The 23,314-nt window shown below is 46.8% G+C and overlaps 1 protein-coding gene and 1 non-coding gene across 7 annotated transcripts; both read left to right on the top strand.

Annotated features, from left to right (window-relative positions):
- Positions 1–1,159: 1,159 nt before the first annotated feature.
- Positions 1,160–1,261, top strand: LOC142834574 (U6 spliceosomal RNA). Its single transcript, XR_012907652.1, has one exon. It is a non-coding gene; the product is annotated as a U6 spliceosomal RNA (small nuclear RNA).
- Positions 1,262–2,136: 875 nt separating this feature from the next.
- Wdr31 (WD repeat domain 31) lies at positions 2,137–22,999 on the top strand. 6 transcript variants are annotated; one of them, XM_075945757.1, is made up of 11 exons: positions 2,137–2,256; positions 4,924–5,401; positions 6,482–6,645; positions 10,701–10,841; positions 11,156–11,288; positions 13,659–13,733; positions 15,141–15,386; positions 16,543–16,610; positions 17,841–17,982; positions 19,268–19,430; positions 21,664–22,999. In XM_075945757.1, the coding sequence occupies exons 4-11, from the start codon at positions 10,729–10,731 to the stop codon at positions 21,822–21,824; spliced, it is 1,101 nt and encodes a 366-aa protein (XP_075801872.1). In that variant the 5' UTR covers positions 2,137–2,256; positions 4,924–5,401; positions 6,482–6,645; positions 10,701–10,728; the 3' UTR covers positions 21,825–22,999. The 6 variants fall into 6 exon arrangements, with proteins under 6 accessions (XP_075801872.1, XP_075801873.1, XP_075801874.1 ...); XM_075945761.1 differs by lacking the exon at positions 4,924–5,401 and having other exon boundaries at positions 2,160–2,274; positions 19,268–19,301; positions 19,389–19,430; XM_075945758.1 differs by lacking the exon at positions 4,924–5,401 and having other exon boundaries at positions 2,153–2,256.
- Positions 23,000–23,314: the final 315 nt, after the last annotated feature.

Genomic DNA, 23,314 nt, shown 5'->3' with positions numbered 1-23,314 from the left:
AACCCAAAAGGTGGGTAAAGATAAATGAGATATTTAGAAAACAGAATTGGAAAATCTTGTGGGGAGGATTGCTCTTGAGGAGAAGTTACAAGTGACTCCTAGGTCTGTGATTTGGGTGATTGATGGGTGCTATTGCCAAGTATTTAGAGAAAGGAAAGAAGAACAGGTTTAGGTAGAAGATGATGTCTCTGAATCATGTCAAGGAAGAGGTGTCTTTTAGATAGCGGGTGGAGGTAGCATGAAGTAGAGTGGGTTACAGGTGAGGCTCGGAGACAGGTCTGACTACAGATATCAGCTGCCAGAAGCCTAAGGCGTTTATCAAAGGGACTGTATCCCAGAGCAGAGTGTTTTAGGGGTAAAACTATAATAATAACATAGTTTGTAGCTATACTTAAACCTACTAGTCTCTCCAGAACAAATCAGTAAGTCAATCTTCTGCCAAGTGTACTGTCACAGCAATTTGAAAAGCAGATATTATATTTGCTACTTATTGAAGTTACTTATTTTGCCACTTGGTTAGGTGGCAGTATTGCTCTGGTGCAAAATGAGATGATGAAAAAAATGAATTAAGTATGTATCAGGAATGCTGTAGAGGAAATTCTCTCCCTAGATTGGAAGATAAACCTAGTGGCCAAAGGTGATTCTGGGGGAAAATTCTCTGGCTATACTAATAGACATTCAACTTTCAGAATCTCCACAAATCCCCGTTGGATGGTAATGCTACTGGGATACCTGGTTCTCACAAGGTCAGGATCTCATCCAATCATTTATTCATTCATTCGTGCATTTGTTCAATCAACCCTCATGCTGTACATCAGGAATCCTGATACACAGAAGCTGTTTGGGGACTGGAAACTTCTGTAGTTGCTATTAGCTGTAAGTATCTTTCCATTTGGCTCTCAAGAAGACCTCTGAGAGGTCTTTTTGTTATCCTGCTGGCCTGTTTCAGTTTAATGAAAGACAAACAGTATTTGGTTTGGCAGCACATATATTAAGAGCAACTGTTGCTCCTGCAGAAGACCTAGGTAAAGATAAACCTAGTGGGTAGCTTACAACTATCTGTAACTCCAGTTCTGTGGGATCAGACCTCAGCTCACATTAGACACACAAGTGATGCACATAAATACATGCAAACAAAACATTCACACACATAAAACAAGTTATTCTCTACCATTTTTTTAAAAATTGGAATGATACAGAGAAAATAACATGATTCCTGCACAATGACAGCAGGCAAAATCAAAATGTTTCATATATATATACATATGTATATGTATATATATACACACATATATATGATTTTGTTTGTTTGTTTGTTTGGGTTTTTTGTTTTGTTTTTCTCTGTATAAATAACTCTGACCGTTCTGGAACTCACTATGTAGACCAGGCTGGCCCTGAACTCAGAGATACTATATTCCTAACAGAGCCTATCCGTCGGCGCAAAGGAATGCAATCAGATCAGATCAGATTAAACCAAATTAAATTCTTGAGTTAAATAGATGGTGGACACAGAGAGAGGGCATGGCAGGTGAAACACAGAGAGAGGGCAGAGGCAAACCCAAAACCATGTATTCCTTGTTTCGGCGGGACCTTAAATCCTTGTGGGCGTGTTCGTGACTCTCCCCGGGGAGGGGTCAGCGCTTGGCAGGCTGGGAGTTGGAGTCCAAGCTCTTGGCGGGCTGGGTGACACTTCCAAGTCAATATTACACCCCTGCCTCTGCCTCCTGAGGACACCACTGCCCGGCTGGCTTTCCATATTTTTGACACTCATTACTTTATATATTTAAAAAATAATAGAAATAAACACACACACGCCGAGAAAGGAATGGAGTAGGGTATTGGGGGAACTGTCCAAAGGGGAAAATTCCTGTTTGTATATTCAGGGAAACTTCAAATAAATTATCTAGGTGAATAGTAATTACAAATATGATACTTATTAATCTCCTTTGTGGCTATGACAGAGATATCACCGCTTTTCTCGGATGATATAGAGTCTTCAGGCAAAGGGCAAGTCTTCTCTGCCCAGAATATCCATATGCCATTAAATTAGGAAAGGAAAATAGGCGTTCTCGTGCCCCTGGGAGACTTCCGGCAGGTGGAACCTCAGTTCCGAGCCTGCCACGGGCATCGGGAGCGTTTAACTGGGACTCCCACTCTAGCGACGCGCGCCTGGTTGCTAGGGGCGGCGGCGCGGGAGTCCGTGGCAGCTGCAGATGTTAGCTTCTCGTGCTTGCGGGCCTCGGTGCCAGCCCGCCGGTGGGTATGGAGCCCGAAGTGGGAGAGGGGAGTATCGAGGAGTTGGGGGCCCTCGCGCTGTCTTCGGCGGCAGCCACCTACCTGCCCGAAGCAAGGAGAGGGTTGGGGAAGTGTCACCTTGCTTCCATCTTGGCGGAATCCTTCCAGGGCACATGCACATTAAAAACAAGCTTTGGCTGTTCGGATAATTGACAGCGGTAGGAGCATTTATAAACTGAAGAGCCAGAAAGAAAACAAAAACCAAGAACTGCACGCTGATATGTCCTCAGCCTTGGGTGTTCTGACCTGGCACCGAGTGTCTGTAAATCCTTTTACTGTCGGAAGCTTTTCCTTTACATTATCATAGAGAGTCTAACCAGATCATCTCAGAGCTTCTGTCCGTAGTCTTGTTACTCTTTGAACACTGGTGTAGATGCCTTGGTCTAAGAGAGTCTAGGTTAGATACACAAGTGAAAGAGAGATTTGGAATAAAAAAAAAATCATTTACATGAATAGTGCCATGCTGGAAGCAAGGTGGCAAGCTGAAGTCTCCTTGATAGACGTATTTACAGGGCCGGCGTAAACACAGAAAAGCTTTATTGAAAAGAGTATGTTGTAAGAACAGATAGGCATAGTGGACAGATTCTCATAGAGAGAATACGCCCCCTGCTCACAGAGGGACTAGACCTTTTATATAATAGTTATAGGGAAGTTGCTCGGATAAAGAGGTAAGGGGATCTCACTACCTCATTAAGTAGTAAATTTTACAGTACTATGTGTCTTGGCTATTTGGGCAGCAACTAGGAGTCAGACTAAATGTTTCTATAAGACCTCAAGTCGCTAGGACCAGGCTCCAAGTAGTCAGGGTCTGATGTTAACGTATGGGAATTTGTTTTGTGTTTAATCTTTTTTATCTCTACAAATGGAATCAGAAAGCCTGGGGAAATAATATTCAGTTCACTCAGGTCTGACCTGTAACAGCAAGCCAATTCCATGGATCTCATATTTTGGGGCTGGAGAGATGGCTCAGAGGTTAAGAGCACTGACTATTCTAGAGGTCCTGAGTTCAATTCCCAGCAACCACATGGTGGCTCACAGCCATCCATCTGTATGCAAGCATACATACAGATAGAACACTGTATACATAAATAAATAAATCTTTAAAAAAAAAGACCATATTTTGAGGTCTGGTCACACATACTTGTGAAGCAGGAGGATTTTGGGTTGGAAGCCAACTTGGACAATACAGTAAGATTTTGTCTTAAAAAGAAAAATACAGTCAAAACCAGAGGGTGTTGTGTTGTGTCCTTAAAAAAAAAGCTTCCGGGGGCTGGAGAGATGGCTCAGCGATTAACAGCACTGGCTGCTCTTCCAGAGGTCCTGAGTTCAATTCCCAGCAACCACATGGTGGCTCACAACCATCTGTAATGAGATCTGGGGCCCTCCTCTGGTGTGCGGGCATACATGGAGGAAGGATGTTGTATACATAATAAATAAATAAATCTTTAAAAAAAAGCTTCTGGCTAATGTGAGTCTTCAGTATACTATGGCATTCCCTCATTCAGCAGATAAATGCTAAACTAATTCTCCCAACCTAGGCTGCTGCTGTGCCTGAGTCCTAGGACCCCCAACAAGACCACCACGGAGCCATACTTTTGAATACAAAAGCAAGGTTTCGTTTATTAAATACGGGCTAGCACAGGTCCTCTGCCTCAGAGTCTGGCACAGCAGATAGAGGGAGAAGGACCCTGTCTACTATTGTAAGGGGTTTATAAAGACAAAAACCACAAGACAGTCACAAGGTTACAGTTTCACAATACAAAATTACATATCCTATGTCATAATTGGCTAACGATTAGGTAAAACCCAGATGTTAGTTCCTAACTGGCTATTTTTTAAAGATTTATTTATTATGTATACAGTGTTCTGCCTGCACATCTGAAGAGGGCACCAGATCTCATTATAGATGGTTGTGAGCCACCATGTGGTTGGCGGGAATTGAACTCAGGACCTTTGGAAGAGCAGCCAGTGCTCTTAACCTCTAAGCCATCTCTCCAGCCCCCTAATTGGCTATTGTTATCTAAGGGGTATAGCAACAGCCCCATGGTTACACCCTCCAGACATCTGCTGACCCTGTGCTAACCGCAGGGGCTGCTTGAAATGTTGCCCAGCTGATATCACCCAGCTGATAGGGGAAGCTGGGTGGGGAAATGGGCTGCACTCAACAACTTTATGTAACTTAGGTTTCTCTATTAGTTAATATTTCCCCTAAAGAGGGGTCCTACGGCCTTCAGCTTATCCTGGGGGCTGGCGTATAGTTCAAGGTCCCAAAAGGATATGGAATCTTTCCTGGTCTTTCAGCTGGAAGCTCAGAAACAGAAACAAACAAGACATCATTCTTCCTCTCAAGTCTGTTACATGTTTATTATATAAAAAATAGGTTAGTCTACACATGATGTATTGTCTACCAAGTACATATATTTTTTGTTCTCAAAAATTTCAATTGCCTTAGTGTATAACATAATTTTTAGCCTGATTTTGATCTGTCACTCTGGTTAGGTGACATAAATGACTTGGATTAAGACCCTTTATGCTGTCTGTGTTGTTGGCTGTTTAATATGGGCCTATTATGAGCAGTGTTAATAACTAAAATAGATGGTTCTGGCAATATTACTGTTAATATTGCAGTCAGGAACGAGATCTTGAAGAGGTGCAGTGCGGGATTCTGGCCAAGAGCAGGGCCTCTGAAGCGCTGTCTGGATGCAGTGCGGGATTCTGGCCAAGAGCAGGGCCTCTGAAGCGCCGTCTGGATGCAGTGCGGGATTCTGGCCAAGAGCAGGGCCTCTGAAGCGCCGTCTGGATGCAGTGCGGGATTCTGGCCAAGAGCAGGACCTCTGAAGCGCCGTCTGGATGCAGTGCGGGATTCTGGCCAAGAGCAGGACCTCTGAAGCGCCGTCTGGATGCAGTGCGGGATTCTGGCCAAGAGCAGGGCCTCTGAAGCGCTGTCTGGATGCAGTGCGGGATTCTGGCCAAGAGCAGGACCTCTGAAGCGCCGTCTGGATGCAGTGCGGGATTCTGGCCAAGAGCAGGACCTCTGAAGCGCCGTCTGGATGCAGTGCGGGATTCTGGCCAAGAGCAGGGCCTCTGAAGCGCTGTCTGGATTCAGGTCTCAGCCCTCCACTTGTGCATGAGTGTATTGTTTGCATCTCTGTGATTCTTTCTTCTCACTGCCAATGGCTGTAAGCTGTAAGGAAGTCTGTGTAGTAGAGCTTGTGAGTTAAGATGTGCAGAGCCCTTAGAGACCTTTCTGACACACCGTAAGTCCAGCCTTCGCAGATTTACTGTCTGATTCCGCATGCGGGAAGTGGAAATCCACAGGAGTTGAGCAGCTTGTCTAAGGATACGGGAGAACTGTGATCCAGGCTGTCCAGTCTAGTTCATTTAATCTCATACCAGTGCCCTTGACTGTTCTGTGCTGCACTGAGTATAAATGCTCAGAAGTTACTTGAACTCTTTAAATAGAGTGGTTAAGATTGCTGCCTCTGTGTAGATGTTTGTGGTGGAAATTCTAGGCTTAAACTTGAGAGGGCTGCCAAGTTATAATTTTGAAGAACTAATGTTTCTGTGATCTCCAGATCTTTAAATAAGGGATAATTTTTTAAAGCTCTTTGTTCACAAGTCCTATGATTCATACTTATTCAAAACAGAAAAGTTACCCTTTTCACAAAAACAGTGAACTCTGAAGTAAGCAGTCTACTCTGCAGACTTTTGATGGACAGATGGAGTATACTGTGAGTAAACCCAAACTGCTCACTGGTGTAATTCAGTGTTTCTATTGTGCACATTCAGAAGCAGATACGTAGCGTCTGGGATGCCCCTCGGTTGGTAAAGGGCTTGCCCGGCATGTATGAGGCTCTGGGTTCCATCCCAAGCATCAACAAACCATGCACAGGGGCAAGTACCTGTGCTCTCAGCTCTCAGGAGGTAGATGCAGGAGAACCAAAGATTCAAGGTTATCTTGGCTACATTGAGTTTGAGGCCGGGCTGAGCTACATGAGACCCTATCTCAAAACAAATAAAAACCAAATAAATGTGTAGTTAACATCATGCGATACTCTACCCCACTGATGGAAATTCAAAACTTATATACTCTTGGAAATTTGTGTGCTGTTTCTTACTGAGGAAAATCTACACTAATGTTCTTTTCTAAGAGTATTAAAGGCCCCTTTTTTCACTTGTGTTGCAGATCTCCTCGGTGCAAACATATGCTTAGACAGAGGGAAGATTAAGCTGAGCATCCTCTCGTTAACTACAGAGATTAGGAAGGGGCTGTTGGCTGTTTCTAGAGGCTGAGTGAACTACCGATCACCAAATACAGCAGCTCACCCAGAAGATACTGTTGTTTTGGGGGTAAGTAATGCCAAGTTACCCTTCCTTAGACTCTCTCCTCAGTGAAAATACCCGATGGGTATCTAGTTTGTTTTAAATCCTTGCATAGCCTCCATGGTCTCCAGGTGGCACCTGTCAGCAGTTTTGACGGTGTTGGGCGTGGGTTAGGATGGCAGATAGGCAACCCTGCAACGCTGTATATAAACAGTACAGCTCACAAGTTTCCCAGAAGCCGGCCTAGAGGCTTCCCTTTTATTGCCTATCACAGAACATCCTAGAGTGTTTGAGTGGAAGGGACTGCAGGGACAGTAGTTTGCAACAAATGTTTTTGTCATACTGTGCAAGCCGTTTGGACTAAAAAAAAACAAACAAAAAAAGAGTCCTTATGGAACGGACAGTCATTTAGGAGTGTGCTGATGCAGGAGCATCACCAGTACACTGTGAGCAGGGGTGAGATGAGGCAGAGAGTGTTTATCCTGGGAGCGTCCACCCTGTGGCGGCTGTGTGAATAAGAGTGTTTGTCTGGCAGCTCTGTGCACAGCTCTTCCTGGGGCCGGGCTGTTTGTGTCTGTGACAAATGAATCCTTCAGAACTTCTTTAAGCAGTAACTGGAAGAAATGAGGACAGGCCCCTCTCATTGCCCCATTTACTCCCCCCAGATCTTCAACATCTCAGGGAATAGCAGTTGAAGGACACAGGACCGGGAGTAGCTGGGCCTGGCTCCTGGTTCAGCTCCTACGATGCTGGTGCCGACATCCTCTTCAGATTTCTCCCTTCTTCTTTGTGGCCCCAGCAGCTCATGCAGGGTCACCACACTTGAAGAGATGAGATGGACATCCTGGCTTGTTTCTTTTTTCTTTTATTTCTTTTATTTCTTTTTGCAGTACTGGGGTTCAGACCCATGTCTGATCATGCTAGGCAAGGCTTGTTCACGCCAGACAAGTACTCTGCCACCTGCAACCACTGTGCTACTATGCCTGCAGCCCTAACATGAGCATCTCTGAATTCATGATTACCCTTTAGTTTTAGTTCTAGCCTTGTGAGCTGATGAAGGCAAATATAAGTAAATTTGAAAAAAAACATTCTTCTACTCAGTAATTATTCTAATATAACATCCAATACTAACATGGTGTAATCTGCAGGGCAGCTGTTCTCAAACACTTTGACCTCAGGATCTCAGGATTCTTTTTCATGCTTAAAATTATTGAGGATCCCAGAGACCTTTTGTTTATGTAGTTTTTTAATTGGGTTTAGATTTCTGCAATTTTCTATATTACAATAAATCTGAAAAGTTTCAAAAATATTTCCTACTTAAAACTAAAAGTAATAAAACTTTTGCAAGTACAGTATGAGAGTGTGTGATTGAACTAACAGCACTTGAAAAGCAGAGGCAGGAGGATTGCAAATTCAAGGCCAGCCTGGGCTGTACAGTAAGCTCCGGGCCAGGGTATGAGACCCTGTCTCTAAAAACAAACAAAAGCCTATTGTAGGCCAGGTGTGCTGGTGCATGGCTTTAATCCCGGTGTTTGGAGACAGGGGCAGGCAGATTTCTGTGAGTTCTAAACCAGCCTGGATTGTATAGCAAGATCTAGGCTAGCCAAGGCTACATAAATGGCATGATTTATTAAAATTAAATGTTCCAAAAAGTTTTAGTTGGAAAAAGTTGTATTGAGCTTTTTAAAGTCTCTTTAATGTGTGATTTAAGAGAAGACAATTGGCTTCTCATACCTACTTCATTCTGTCTGTTGTTGCAATAAAATGTATAGAGAAAAGAAGCAGGCCTCACCCTGAGGTGAACGTAAAGGGAGGCCTTTGGGCCCCTTGAGATAGGCAGAAATGCCCCAGTGTTCTTGCTTTGAGAACTGCTGGTCTAGGTATTAACTCCATGATCTCATTAGCATTGTCTCTTTTGAGTCTCATTTTTGTTGCATAATAACCTCATGATATTGGTTGCTGCATTACAGAAACGATGCAAAGAGATGAATAAAGACAACAAGTAAGAAAGATTATAGCTCTTAGAGTACTCAGAAAACTTAAGAAGCTTTTCTAGGGCTAGAGAGATGGCTCAGCAGGCAAGACACTGCTGCATAAGCCTGGTGACCTGAGTTCAATTCCAGAACCTGCATGAGGGTGGAAGGAAAGAAGTGACCCATAAAGTTGTCCTCTGACCTCGCTCCTTGCCCCATGTGCGTGTGTGCCAAAGAAGAATTATACAGATTGGTCATACATATGTGTGTGTGTATACATATGTATATATACATACATATATTTTATTTTCAATTACATGCTCATAATATTTAATTTATTGTGGTAAAGTACATGGAACATAAACTCTACCATTTGTGACGTTTTATACATAGATGCTATTGTGTGTGGTCACTCACTGTCTAGTTGCATGGCATTTTCATCACTCCCAAAGGGAACTATGTCTTCAGTAAGCCGTTACAGACGCCTCTATTCTCCAATTCTCCACCTCAGCTCAGCTGCTGGCAGCCACAAACCAATCTATTTATTGTCACTGTAGCTTTTTAAACTGGGTGTTTCATGTGAATGGGATCATGTATTATGTAGCTTAGTGTGTCTGGTTTCTCTCTCTCTCTCTCTCTCTCTCTCTTTCTTTCTTTCTCTCTCTCTCTCTCTCTCTTTCTGTCTGTCTCTCTTTTGCTTAGCATGGTGCTTTCTCGGTTCAACCATATTATATTCAATATTCAGGATTGTTTATTATCTGTGTAGGCCACATTTTGTTTATGTATCCATGTATACATCTACTGTTTCTTTTCTCTCTCTCTCTCTCTCTCTCTCTCTCTCTCTCTCTCGCTCTCGCTCTTGCTCTCCCTCTCGCTCTCCCTCTCGCTCTCGCTCTCCCTCTCCCTCTCCCTCTCTGTAAGACAGAGTTTCACTGTTTAGCTCTGGCTGGAACTCTCAATGTAGACCAGGCTGGACTTGAACTCACAGACATTTGCCTGCCTTTGCTTCCTACTGTTGGGATTAAAAGCATGTGCCGTTACGCCTTGCTTGAAGAAATGTGTTTGTCTCTCAGCTGTTGTGAGTAGTGTTTGGTGAGCAAGTGTCCACCAACTTTTGTTTAAATACCTATTGTCAATTTTTAAATTTATTTATGTGTATAAATGTTTTGCCTAAATGTGCATGCCTGGTACCCACAGAGGTCAGAAGCAGGCATCAGATCTCTTGGAACTATAGGTTTTTGGTTTTTATTTTCTGTGTGTGTGTGTCTCTGTGTGTATGTGTTACTGGGAATCAATCCCAGGCATCATGCATGCTAGACAAGCTCTCTATTTTACCACAAAACCACATATCCAGGCCTGAGTTTAGTATTTTTAGAAAAAAATTAATTTATCTTTTTAATTAGTTCATAACAAAATTATACATATTAATATAATATACATTGCTAATAAAAATTTATAGTGCATAGTATTTAAATCAGTTTAAAAATAATTGCTGGGTGGGCTGGGGAACTAGCTCAGTTGGTATGTGCTTGACATACAAGCATGAGAACCTGGGTATGCTGGCAGTTGAGTATGCAGCACCTACATGAGAACCTGGGTATGCTGGCAGTTGCATGCAGTCCCAGCGCTGGGGAGGTGGACACAGGGAGATCTCTGTGGCTCACTGTCCAGCCAGCCCAGCCTAATGAGCTGAAAGTCTCTGTGAGAGACCCTGACTCAAAAAGCAAAGTAGGTGTCTCCTGAGGAATGGCATCTAAGGTTGGGGTGTCACACTCTGGCTTCCACATACATACACACATGTTCACATGTACCAGCACATGTGAGCATTCATGTACACAAACATGCATGCGTAAAATAATCCTTAGTGTTTTTGAACATTAGTTTTGTTTGTTTATGTGCTGAACCTATATAGACAGCTGTAGTCCCAAGAGAATGAAGCAGGAGAAGGGAAAACATCAAAGGCACATAGTTAATCTCTTTTGAAAAAAACACATTACACACACAAAGAAAAAAAAGAAAGAAGGAAAGAGGAAGGAAAATGTTAGCTTAATCACACTACTAATGTTGGACCTAATGAAATTCAACGTGTGTGGTCTCTCCATTCCACAGGGAACACACTTCCCAGCGACTGCGAGGGATGCCGCTGCCCAGCTGCCAACTGAAACCAGCTCTTCCTCAGGTTTTCCGTAGACTCTGGGCTGTGATGGGGAAACTGCAGAGCAAACTCAGACATAGCACTTACAAGTACAGGTAGATCGCATCTCAGGGTCCCCAGTTTACGCTTCTTCAAGGCGAGTGTTGGTGACCTTCCCTCCCACTTGGTTCTGTATACTGGTTTAGGTAAGAAGTGGTCACCCTCACCAGCGAGTACCTGCAGCACACACTCTGGGGCCCCGAATCCTTGGGAGTCCTCTCTGATGAGACCAAAGACTCCTTGCCTCAAAATTCCCCTTCATCAGATTTCAATAACCCTGAGTGTTCCCCAAATACATAGCACCGTTTATTTCTGGACATTCCCCAAACAGTGGGTCTCTTTTCTGCCTCACTTTCCATCCTTTCTGCAGCAGGCCTGACGGACGTATAGAAGAGGGAGTCCAGACTAAAGCATCCCAGGAGTACAGCCCCGCTCACGTGGATTCTGTCTCTGTGGTTGCCACTCTCAGCTCAGACCTGTGTGTCTCTGGAGGAAAAGACAAGGTGAGGTTTCCATTTCTTCCCAAGAAACCAGCTCACTGTAGGAAATGAAGATGTCCTGAGAATCCAACAGTGCATTTCCGCACTGCAGCAGGGCTCCCCCGGCTCTGCCACTTCCTACTACTGTAGGCAAGTCCGACGTCCTAGTCTGTTACCTGGGTAAAGGGTAACGCCCGTGTTCTAAGACAGCGTGAGGATTCAGTGAGAGCCTCGCCCGATGCCAGGCCATCTGCATGCCTTGTAAGTAGGGAGTTACCATTCCACCCTCCTCATTCTTAACAGTAGGACTCAGACTATGGAATCAGCAAAAAATTTTCTGGTTGCTTTATGTTTTGTTTTCAAAAAGTCACACTGGTATTCACTGCCTTTTTATTTTGGTCTTTCCTGTTGCCATCATCCTGGACTTAACTGCTTTCTCTCCCTGCATTAAGAGCTGTCTTGTCACTCACTGCTGGCAGCTGCATCTGCAATACACTGCTGAGTCTTCCTTGAAGGAAATGCTACTAATAATGTCTTTATTCCCAGTAGACTTTTAGAATCATTCAATTTCATTTGCAAACTGTATTTCAAATTTATGAGATACATTTACCTTGGATGTCATTGCTTCAAATGAGCATACATTTGAGTATCAATACTTCATTAGTAATGTGATGTCTCTCTTTTGTTTTTCGAGACAGGGTTTCTCTGTGTGGCCTCGAACTCATAGAGATACATCTGCCTCTGCTTCCTGAATACTAGGATTAAAGGCGTGTGCCACCACCACCCAGCAGCAATGTCTTGTCTTGATGTCTATATAATTTTAGTTATGAGGTCTCTTGAGTTATGGGTTTCCCTTCTCACAGCTGTGAGAAGGCAGCAGGACAAGGACCAGCTCCTCTGTTCTGGGAACTGGGGAGCTGATAGATCAAGAGTCGCAGCGAGTGGCTGGAGCAGTGAAGTACTTGCTCCTCTCTCTATAGCAGACACTCAGCAAGGAAATGCTTAAAGCTTCTGCTCAGGGCCAGCGTGGTGTTTCCACCTGTAACCCCATGTCTCTGCAGACCGCTGTGCCAGGAGCCAGCGTGGTGTTTCCACCTGTAACCCCATGTCTCTGCAGACCGCTGTGCTCAGGGGCAGCGTGGTGTTCCCACCTGTAACCCCATGTCTGCAGACCGCTGTGCTCAGGGGCAGCGTGGTGTTTCCACCTGTAACCCCATGTCTCTATGTCTCTGCAGACCGCTGTGCCAGGAGCCAGCGTGGTGTTTCCACCTGTAACCCCATGTCTCTGCAGACCGCTGTGCTCAGGGGCAGCGTGGTGTTCCCACCTGTAACCCCATGTCTCTGCAGACCGCTGTGCTCAGGGGCAGCGTGGTGTTCCCACCTGTAACCCCATGTCTGCAGACCGCTGTGCTCAGGGGCAGCGTGGTGTTTCCACCTGTAACCCCATGTCTGCAGACTGCTGTGCTCAGGGGCAGCGTGGTGTTTCCACCTGTAACCCCATGTCTCTGCAGACCGCTGTGCTCAGGGGCAGCGTGGTGTTTCCACCTGTAACCCCATGTCTCTATGTCTCTGCAGACTGCTGTGCTCAGAGCCAGCGTGGTCTTTCCACCTGTAACCCCATGTCTGCAGACCGCTGTGCTCAGGGGCAGCGTGGTGTTTCCACCTGTAACCCCATGTCTGCAGACCGCTGTGCTCAGGGGCAGCGTGGTGTTTCACCTGTAACCCCATGTCTCTGCAGACCGCTGTGCTCAGGGGCAGCGTGGTGTTTCCACCTGTAACCCCATGTCTGCAGACCGCTGTGCTCAGGGGCAGCGTGGTGTTTCACCTGTAACCCCATGTCTGCAGACCGCTGTGCTCAGGGGCAGCGTGGTGTTTCACCTGTAACCCCATGTCTCTGCAGACCGCTGTGCTCAGGGGCAGCGTGGTGTTTCCACCTGTAACCCCATGTCTGCAGACCGCTGTGCTCAGAGCCAGCGTGGTGTTTCCACCTGTAACCCCATGTCTCTGCAGACCGCTGTGCTCAGGGGCAGCGTGGTGTTTCCACCTGTAACCCCATGTCTGCAGACCGCTGTGCTCAGAGCCAGCGTGGTGTTTCCACCTGTAACCCCATGTCTCTGCAGACCGCTGTGCTCAGGGGCAGCGTGGTGTTTCCACCTGTAACCCCATGTCTGCAGACCGCTGTGCTCAGGGGCAGCGTGGTGTTTCACCTGTAACCCCATGTCTCTGCAGACCGCTGTGCTCAGGGGCAGCGTGGTGTTTCCACCTGTAACCCCATGTCTGCAGACCGCTGTGCTCAGAGCCAGCGTGGTGTTTCCACCTGTAACCCCATGTCTCTGCAGACCGCTGTGCTCAGGGGCAGCGTGGTGTTTCACCTGTAACCCCATGTCTCTGCAGACCGTTGTGGCCTATAATTGGAAAACTGGACACGTGGTGAAAAGGTTCAGAGGGCATGAGCGGGAAATCACTAAGGTAACAGTCAAATGCTTATTCTGAAGGGAACTAAGGAGTGAATAAAGACATCAATAGCTGTAGCTGTTAAAGGGCTTGTATATTTAGTCTGAAGGAAAATTGCAAAGGCCTCCTCTGATGCTAGAAGAGCAGAATGAATAATTTCAAATATGAAATTAGCCAAATACCTAGCAGAGGCGTAGTAAAAACTTGCCACAGTACACATAGAGTAGAATATCAGCCAATCTTTTTTTTCCCCCAAGACAGGGTTTGATTGTGTAACCCTGGCTTTCCTGGAACTTGATCTGTAGACCAGGCTAACGTCAAACTCACAGAGGTCTGCCTGCCTCTGCCTCCCTAGTGCTGGATTAAAGATGTGCACCACCACTGAGCTTACTCAGTCTTCAAAAGGAACAAAAGAGGCTGGGGAGATGACTCAGCAGTTAAGAGCACTGCCTGCTGATCCAGGAGAAGTAGGTTCAATTCCCAGCACCCATGTAGTGCTTACAACCATCTGTAACTCGGCTTCCAGGGGCACTAGGCTCAAAGTGGTGCACACGTGAAGCAAAGACATCCATACATGTAAAATAGTAATAATAAAATAATTTAAGGGAGCTTGAGAGCTGGCTCAGTGCTTAAGAGCACTGCTGCTCTTCCAGAGGACCTGGGTTCAATTCCCAGCACCTACATGGCAGCTCACAACTGTCTGTGATTCCAGTTCCAGGGGACCTGACACCCATGGCAGAATACCCAATGTACATTAAATAAAAATAAATAAATTAAAAAAAATAAAAAAAATTTAGAGGAATGAAATTCTGGGATTGAGTATGTAGCTCAGAAAAGCCTAGCATGGTGAAGCCCTGGATTGGATCCAGGACTGAAAAGAAAAGGTGGCATGTGTTACTCACACAGTGGCAGTCCTGGGAGCTTGTTTAGAAAGCAGCTAGGCAGAAGCAGTGTGGCATGACTGACAGGAGGCTGTGAGGCAGTGGTGAGCAGGCAGGCGGGGCTGCACTGGAAGGCCATGGAAGTTGTGTCGTTGGAGATTGTTGGTGTTTGCACAACAGTGTGAATATATTTGCTGCCTCTGAGCTGTAAGCTTAAAGTGGGTCATTTCTGTAACACACACGTGCACACACATACACACACACATACAGATAATTAAAAATAAATCTTTTCTTTTTCTTAAGAGAAACAAATTACCCCAGTCTACATAGTGAGTTCCAGGACAGCCAGAGCTACACAGAAAAACCTTGTTTAGAAAAAACAAACCAGAACAATACAAAACAAACAAACCAAAAACAAAAGAAAGAAATAAAAATAAGAAATGTGTATGTGGGGAGGAGTTTACAAAGCCATCTGCTGTTCTGAAGTCCTGTCTAGCATGCACACCTGAGCTGCTTCTGTTTTTATTTGTTCTCCAAGCAGATAGCCTGTATTCCCAAATCAAACCAGTTTTTCAGCGCCTCTCGAGACAAGAGCGTCCTGATGTGGGACCTGCAGGGCTCCTCCCAGCCCAGGCAGGAGCTGTCTGGCCATGCCATGGTGGTCACTGGCTTGGCTGTGAGTCCAGACTCATCACAGCTGTGCACCGGGTCTCGCGACAACAGCCTGCTTCTGTGGGATGTGGGGACTGGACGGTGTGTGCGGAGAGCGTCTGTCTCCAGGAACTTGGTACCTGTAGGACAAGATGGTGGAAGGGGTGTGGTGTGAGGGAAGCAAGCTGGGGCTGCAGCTCATAGCAGAAAGAGTATGTGTACCAAGGCAGAGGGGGCTCGGGTTCAGTTGAGAGGTGGCGTCTGGGAGTAAAGAGGGGAGGAAGAAGGAGAAAAGAGAGTGGTACCCTCATTCATTTCTTCCAGCATACGGTTAGCATAATTTGGGTGGGCACTGCTCGGAATAGAAGTATAACCAAGTGCCTTATGTGTACAGAATGTGACACCTGATGGCTGCTTGCCCCTTTGAGTATGTAGCATCATGCAGAGAAGTCAGTGTGCCCTTTGCTTGATGCAACTCACGTGTGACAGTGAGTGCCGTAGACTTTGCACAGCCCTGGGCCCTGTCTCAGCTGCCTTCCACACTTGTGTTTGTGTGGGTTTTTTTCTTTTCCCCATGCTGGGGGTTGAACCCTTAGCCTTGTAAGTGCTCAGCAAGCACGCTAACCTGTGCTCCCAGGCCTGCCTTCAAACCACAGGCCTGTCACTTAGTATTGTGCTGTTTATGCCTAGATTCTAAACATCTCCATTTATAAAATGGGAGGTACGTCACTAGGCAAGACTCTTTGGGTGACTGAATGGCTAAAATATAACACAAAGCCCCTGTCGTTGTGCTTGACGCATGGCAGGCGTTCCTCAGAGTCTAGTCATCTGCTGTGCTGGGGCTGATGACATCAGCTCAGATGGGGGATGTGCTTCTTAATCATCCACATTTGTCAGGACCCTGTGCTGGGGCTGATGACATCAGCTCAGATGGCGGGATGTGCTTCTTAATCATCCACATTTGTCAGGACACTGTGCTGGGAAAAGGACAATTCTGCTACCCTGGACTGTTTGGAAACCTGTTCATGCCCGTCCAGTCAGGGCTGCAAGGCCAGGATTACTCTTAGGAACCACTGAGGTGTTACAGAAGAGTTGAGGGGACTCATCGCAGCCAGCTGGGGCCTTTGCCCCTGAGAACTGAGGAGATAGAGGCGGAGGAGGACTGACCAGCAGCTGTGGACGATGACCCTGCTAACCCAGGCTCAGTAGCACAGAATCCTTGAGAGGGGATGGGAGGTGGAGTTGCAGCAGAGGAATGACTTGATGGGAGACTTGCCGATTGTTTTCTCCAGGTCACTCACCTGTGCTGGGTCCCCAGAGAGCCATATGTACTCCAGTCCTCTGAGGATAAGACCATCAGGTGGGCTACTGAGCCGCTGTCTCCATTCTGCTTCTTCATGAGGGCTGGCTTCCCTTCACTCCTATCTGCCAGTGTGACCCTGACCTGGCGCGTATGGGAACAGAGTGAAGGGCAAGGTTAGGTCAGGCTAAGGTCCTACTCGGAGCAGTGTGAAGCAGCTGACCTCGCTCCTTCCAGTGCGTGGCTTCTTCAGATCAGCCTCGACCCCACCTGCTCCCGGTCCTGCTGGCATGCCCTGCATGATTCTTGGGATTTCCAGGCACCTAGCCAGAGCCTTCCTGGGAAGGAAGGGTCAGAATCTATATCGGGGGGCAGGGATCAGATTAAGTCAGGAGTTTACAAACTGGGGAGCATGCCTCAAAATTCTGTCTCTCCAAAAAGACTTTTACTATAAAATAGGAGGAAGGAGATAGGAGGAAACAATGAGATGAGAAGCTACGCAAAGCTCTCCCCTGGACTCCAAGGCCACGGCCAGCCAGCAGGGCAGCCTCAGCCCGGAACCGTTCTGAAGTGTGGCGATACTCTAGTAGGATCCTGTAGCGGTGGCTCAGGAGGCTGGGGAGTCTGGCAGCCTGGACTGCATGTAAGACCTGTTTCAAAACAGCCACAAAGGATCTTTTCAAAAACTCCTGGTATAAACAAAAAAATAGCCTTTAGTCCATTAAACAGTGTCCTAAAAGATAAAATGAACTTGTATAAGTAAGATGTGTGTTCTAGCCAGGTTGTGTTGGCACACGCCTTTAATCTCAGCATTCGGGAGTCAGAGGCAGGCAAATCTCTGAGTTCCAGGCAAGCCTAGTCTATAGATGAGTCCAGGACATCCAGGATTACACAGGGAAATCCTGTCTCTAAAACAACAAACAAACAAACAAAATGTGTGCTCTAAAGTCTCCATGTAAAGGTGTAAGATGGCTCAGCAGATAGAAGCACCTGCTGCCAAGCCTGACAGCCTTAGTTCAGTCCCTAGGACCCACACACATTGCTGTGGTATGTACACCCGCTCCCCCTAAAAGGTGATTTTTTTTAAAAAAGTAAAAGCCCATATGACTTGATTTCAAAACAGAAAGAATCAATATGGCATTGATTTGGTTACTTCCTGTCAGCTTTAGAGTTTGTCAGATTTGCCATTCTGTTCTGACCAGCGACAGAGTCAAGCTTTTCCTGTTAGTGAGTTCACAGGTTTTCGTGCCATTTCCTACAAGGTCGCTTTCTGCTTCTCATTCCTTTCAGATTGTGGGATAGTCGGGGGCTTCAGGTGGCTCATGTGTTTCCCACAAAGCAGCACATCCAGACCCACTGTGAAGTCAGCGTGGATGGACACACGTGTATCTCTTGCAGCAGCGGTTTTGGGGGTGAAGGCTGTGAAGCCACGGTAAGAGCCCATAGTGATGAGCAGGCTGCTTTGGTCTCGCTCCCCTCCCTGGGCTCTGCGACAGCACTGGCCTGCTCCAAGTGCAGACTGTCAGTCACCCTGTGTATTCCAGAGGCTTCCTTTAAGAAGCATCTGTTAGTGGGCAGTAGTGGTGCATGCCTTTAATCCCATCACGTGGGAGGCAGAGAGAGAGACTGGTGGATCTTCCTGAGTTTGAGACCAGCCTGTTCTGTAGAACGAATTCCAGGATAGATTCCAAACCTACAGAGAAACCCTGTCTTGAAAGACCAAAAAAAAAAAAAAACCCACAAAAACACAAGCACAATCACACACACACATACACACATACCATCTGTTAACCTGGGTATGTCTGAATTGGTAATAGACAAGAAGAACAGGATGGGGTTAAGTAGAGAAGAGCGAAGGGCTCAACAGAGCAGCCTGCTGATGTCCTTGCTCCTAGTGGAGCCTACATAGGTAGGACATGCTCTTTGTATATGTGGCCATGCTAACAGAAGCTCAGCTCTTTCAGAGAACTGTGGAGCTCCACAATTGGTCCAGGGCCCACCACACCCTCCTTGCCGATACACTCTTCAGGTCCCTCCAGAGTTCCTAGATTCATAATTGCGGGTTATCAGTTAAAAGAATTATCTAGAATTCTCTGTTCCAGATGAGGGAGTTGTGTTTCTGAGTTACTGGGTATGTACGCCATGTCAGGTATCCAAGTAAGCATGGATAATTTTATTTAATCCCTGATTTACAGTTAAGGAACGAAGGCATGACGAGTTGGAGTTTCTTAGAAAGGGTAGATGAGGATGCTGCTGTCGAAGCTGGCGGATAACAGGATCTCCTGTGACCCCACTGTTTTCGCACACTGCAGTTTTCTCTCATCTCTGAATGGTGCCTTCCAGCTGTGGTGTGATGTGTGTCAGTACACCTGGGTCTGACCGGGCTGTTGCTTCCTTTGTCAGAGGCACTAGATACCTTACTGTATGGTCCCCATGGGACCCAAGATGCCAGGAGAACAAGACACCCCATACTGTTCCATCACCCCACAGCACTGTGAGCTCTACTCCCCTAGCCATGGAAAAGGCGCGCCCTTCCTCCACAGCCATAGCTAGTGTAGTCTGAGACATAGTTGGGTGTTGTGGATGAGATAAGGGCTCCGCCTGCTTTCTGAATTCATGAGTGGAAGGGAGCAGTGGGTCATGGGGAATGGGAAGATGAATATTAGTGACACATGAGCATCTGTGTGTATGAGCTCTCTGGTGTAATTACTTTGCAGTTGTGGGACCTAAGGCAGACAAGAGACAAAGTGTGTGAGTATAAGGGGCACTTCCAGACAGTGGCATCCTGTGTCTTTCTACCCAAATCCATGGCCTTGATGCCTGTGATTGCTACCTCAGCTCATGACTCCACAGTAAAGATTTGGAACCAAGATACTGGAGGTAAGCAGTCTTCTCTCCGTGCTTTTCAAAAGCTAAGTGCAGCCTGGAGACACTTCCCATTGCTCACTGTTTTCAAAGCCACCTGTGTCCTGACACTGTACGGTCTCCTTGTAGTTAAGAGGTGAGACACAAAGTGCCCACATCTGTTCAGTGTCTGTCTCTAAGCTAGCACCATGCTTCCCACATGCCATGATGGAGAGTTATTCCTGAGACCTCAGAGACAACATGCCATGATGCAGAGTTATTCCTGAGACCTCAGAGACAACATGCTTCCCACATGCCATGATGCAGAGTTATTCCTGAGACCTCAGAGACAACATGCTTCCCACATGCCATGATGCAGAGTTATTCCTGAGACCTCAGAGACAACATGCTTCCCACATGCCATGATGCAGAGTTATTCCTGAGACCTCAGAGACAACATGCTTCCCACATGCCATGATGGAGAGTTATTCCTGAGACCTCAGAGACAACATGCCATGATGCAGAGTTATTCCTGAGACCTCAGAGACAACATGCTTCCCACATGCCATGATGCAGAGTTATTCCTGAGACCTCAGAGACAACATGCTTCCCACATGCCATGATGCAGAGTTATTCCTGAGACCTCAGAGACAACATGCTTCCCACATGCCATGATGCAGAGTTATTCCTGAGACCTCAGAGACAACATGCTTCCCACATGCCATGATGCAGAGTTATTCCTGAGACCTCAGAGACAACATGCTTCCCACATGCCATGATGCAGAGTTATTCCTGAGACCTCAGAGACAACATGTTTGGCTCTTACACTTTTTCTGTCTGAAGTTCCTCATCAGATTTTAACTTGTGATGCTCAGAATGCCTGGACAGGGGAAAGGAACGCTACTTGAGTCCTTGTTTCAGGTGTGCAGTTAGAACCTTAGCTCTTGTTGGGACTGTGATGAAATGAGAACAGACTCAAAGGCTCCACCTGCTGGGACTGTGCGATCATAGTACGGTCAAGGCCTCTCAGCATCACAGAAAGACCATGGCTTCCCAGAGTCCTCTATGAGCAGAGACTGGGAATTTTGTGAGCCATGGTTTAAACCTTTGACACCTGACGCCTCTGACATGCCTTCGGCCATAGTGGGCTGTACCCAGGGAGACTCCCCAGTGCGCATCAGCCATAGTGGGCTGTACCCAGGGAGACTTCCGAGTGCTGGGAATAAGTGTTGGATTTTCTTCCACAGGTCTGGTTTTCCAGCACTGCTGTTTTACTCTGGACAATGGATTTGGCCAGAGAGAGAAACGGTGTTAATTTAGAGAATTTCAAAAGCTACCCATAGTCACTCAATTCCCCTTAGGGAGAGAGAACCACCAGAGAGAAGAGGTGGGCCTATCTAATGTCTTTCTGTAAACAGCTGTGGCCATAAGCCAACCCTCTATAGTGAAGACAGGCCTGCCATCCCCTCACCTGGAGCTGGACTTTCCACCTGCCCAGGTGGAACATTTGTGGGCAAGGAGAAGTGGATGTTTCATATGTCCTGACCACAAGCCTCGAAGTGGGGCGTGTTGACCTGAACACATTGCTCACTGCCCTCCCTGCGCTCCTGGCATTCCTAGAAAAGTTGACTCAGAGGTGCAGGTGGAAGGATGGCCCAGGAAAAGCAGAGCCCAGCCTTTAATCCCAGCACTCGGGAGGCAGAGCAGGTGGATCTCTGTGAGTTCGAGGCCAGCCTGGTCTACAGAGCAAGTTACAGTACAGCCAGGGCTACACAGAGAAACCTTGTCTTGGAAAACGAAACAGAAGCAAAGCCCAAGCCTGACCTGTAGCACCCCCTCTCCCTATCGTGAAGACAACCGGCAGCCCAGATCAGTGTCTGTCTGCTTCCCTTGATTTAGCCTGTCCTGTTCCACCCTCTTTAAATATGGCCCTAGTTGTCTGAAATACGGCTTGGTACCCTACATCCTGTTGACCTGGGTACAATTCTCTTCAGTTGAAGTGATGGAGGTGACCCAGAGTCTTCCCAGGCAGGCAGAGCCCCTCATGGCATAGATGGTCCAGGACATATTTCTGTTTCCTGTGCCCATGGTCCAGCCCCACACTGTCTAGTGATGTCTCAGTGACTAACAGACCACACGCGGTAGTGTAGAGTGCGGTAGTTGTCTGGGCTATCTCCATGACGTCACAGTGCAACAACCCTGCCTCCTGACCGCATCTCACAGATGTTTCCGTCACTGAGCACATGACAGCTTCTCCTTCCTTTTCCAGCCTGCCTTTTCACCTTGTCTCTGGATGGATCGGGACCCTTGACCTCCCTGGCTGTTGGTGACATCACCTCCTTGTTATGTGCGAGTTTCTACAGAGGAGTTCACTTACTCAGAGTGGACTGCAGCCGAGAGCTGGAGCTGCAGGAAGTGGCAGCCTTCTGAGGCCAAGACACTGACTAGACAATATCAGACCATAGCCCCTCCTTTCTCTGTGGCTTTGTGTTTTTCCACATGATCTTGGGGAGTGGGGTGCAAGTCTGGTGTTCTTTTCTTAGGGTCACTTAGAAGGCATATCCGGGTTAGATGTTGGTTTAAGTCCAGTGCTTACAAAGTCAGGGTGTGGCCCAGACTGGTCTTGAACTCACAGCAACCTTCTTGCCTCAGTCTCCTGACTGTTGGCATTAAAGGTGTGAGACTGCACTCAATATAAAGTTCTTAATCTCAAGGAAATCCAAATGGAATTTTTATCCAAATGTGAGCTCTTGGGACTACTCTTGAAAAGAAATGTACTTACTGGTCAAGATGATGGCTGGGGCCTAGGAGTGGCGAGCCTCTGTGAGCACGAAAACACGGGCTGGAGTCTCCATGAAGGACAATGTTTCGAGACAAATCAAGTTGGTAATAGTGTTGTTCCATAGAGGAAGTGATAGTGAGATTAAACTCAGTCACCTCAAAGCCACTTAGGGTAAGAGAGCAAAGGCGTCTAACTCCCTGGGCCTGTGCTGCCCAGGGGCACACAAACAAGAACAAGGACACTGCCCCAATTACAGGGATTATTAAGCCTGCGCCATGTTCCAAAAGGCAGAGGGGATGGGAGACTAAGGCTAAGAAATATGCGTCTGTAATTTGGGTATTTTTATTTATATAAGAAACACTGTACACCTCCATCCTCCCTACCTCCCACCCCTGGGAACGGCCAGAGGCAAAGGAGTCATCTCTGGAACAGAACGTGGAACACAGAGAGATGGATTCAGCTGAGTCCAGCAACCGCACACCCTTCAGTGAGGAGGGTCCAGGCCACTGTGCAGCTCCCACAAGTCCAGTCTTAGGCCTGGAGCGCAGAAGTCCATTTTGCTTTGGATGAGTCCTAAAATAAGACACCCAAGGCCTGGCCAGAGAATGGCCACCTGTGTCACTGTGGATCATGCCTGTCCATGGTTCAGAGCTGACTGCCATTTCCTCTCTCTCTCCTGTTGTCCCCAGGGTCAGGGGGTTCCTCACATGTAATAAGGTACTCAGGACCTTCACAGGGCTGTTCCTGAGGGCAAGCTGCAAGGGAGTCATGCAGTCTTGTCTAGACTGAATGCTCCTTCACAATAAACATTTGCCTTCCCTCATCTGTCTTACTTTCTAATCTTTCAGCCTTTCAGTTCCCTGATTTTTGGATGACAAGGGAGTAGTGTAAGGGGGAGTTACTTCATTGAATACCTACAGTAGGCTAAGTAGAGTCTCATTAAATGCCAAATGATGTTCCCATTTCACAGATGGGAAAGCCAAGGCCCAGAGACATGCAGCACTTTGACCACAGTTATAAGCATAGGAAGGGGAAAGACAGACTTGAAGCTAGGCACTCCTCTGCCCCCTTTTGCCTTGACTATTTTAGACATTTATAGACCATGATGTTAGGGGTTTTTTTTTTTTGTTGTTGTTGT

This window comes from Microtus pennsylvanicus, chromosome 13 (assembly GCF_037038515.1).
Source record: "Microtus pennsylvanicus isolate mMicPen1 chromosome 13, mMicPen1.hap1, whole genome shotgun sequence".
NCBI lineage: Eukaryota > Metazoa > Chordata > Mammalia > Rodentia > Cricetidae > Microtus > Microtus pennsylvanicus.
This window is presented reverse-complemented; position numbering and strand designations above follow the sequence as displayed.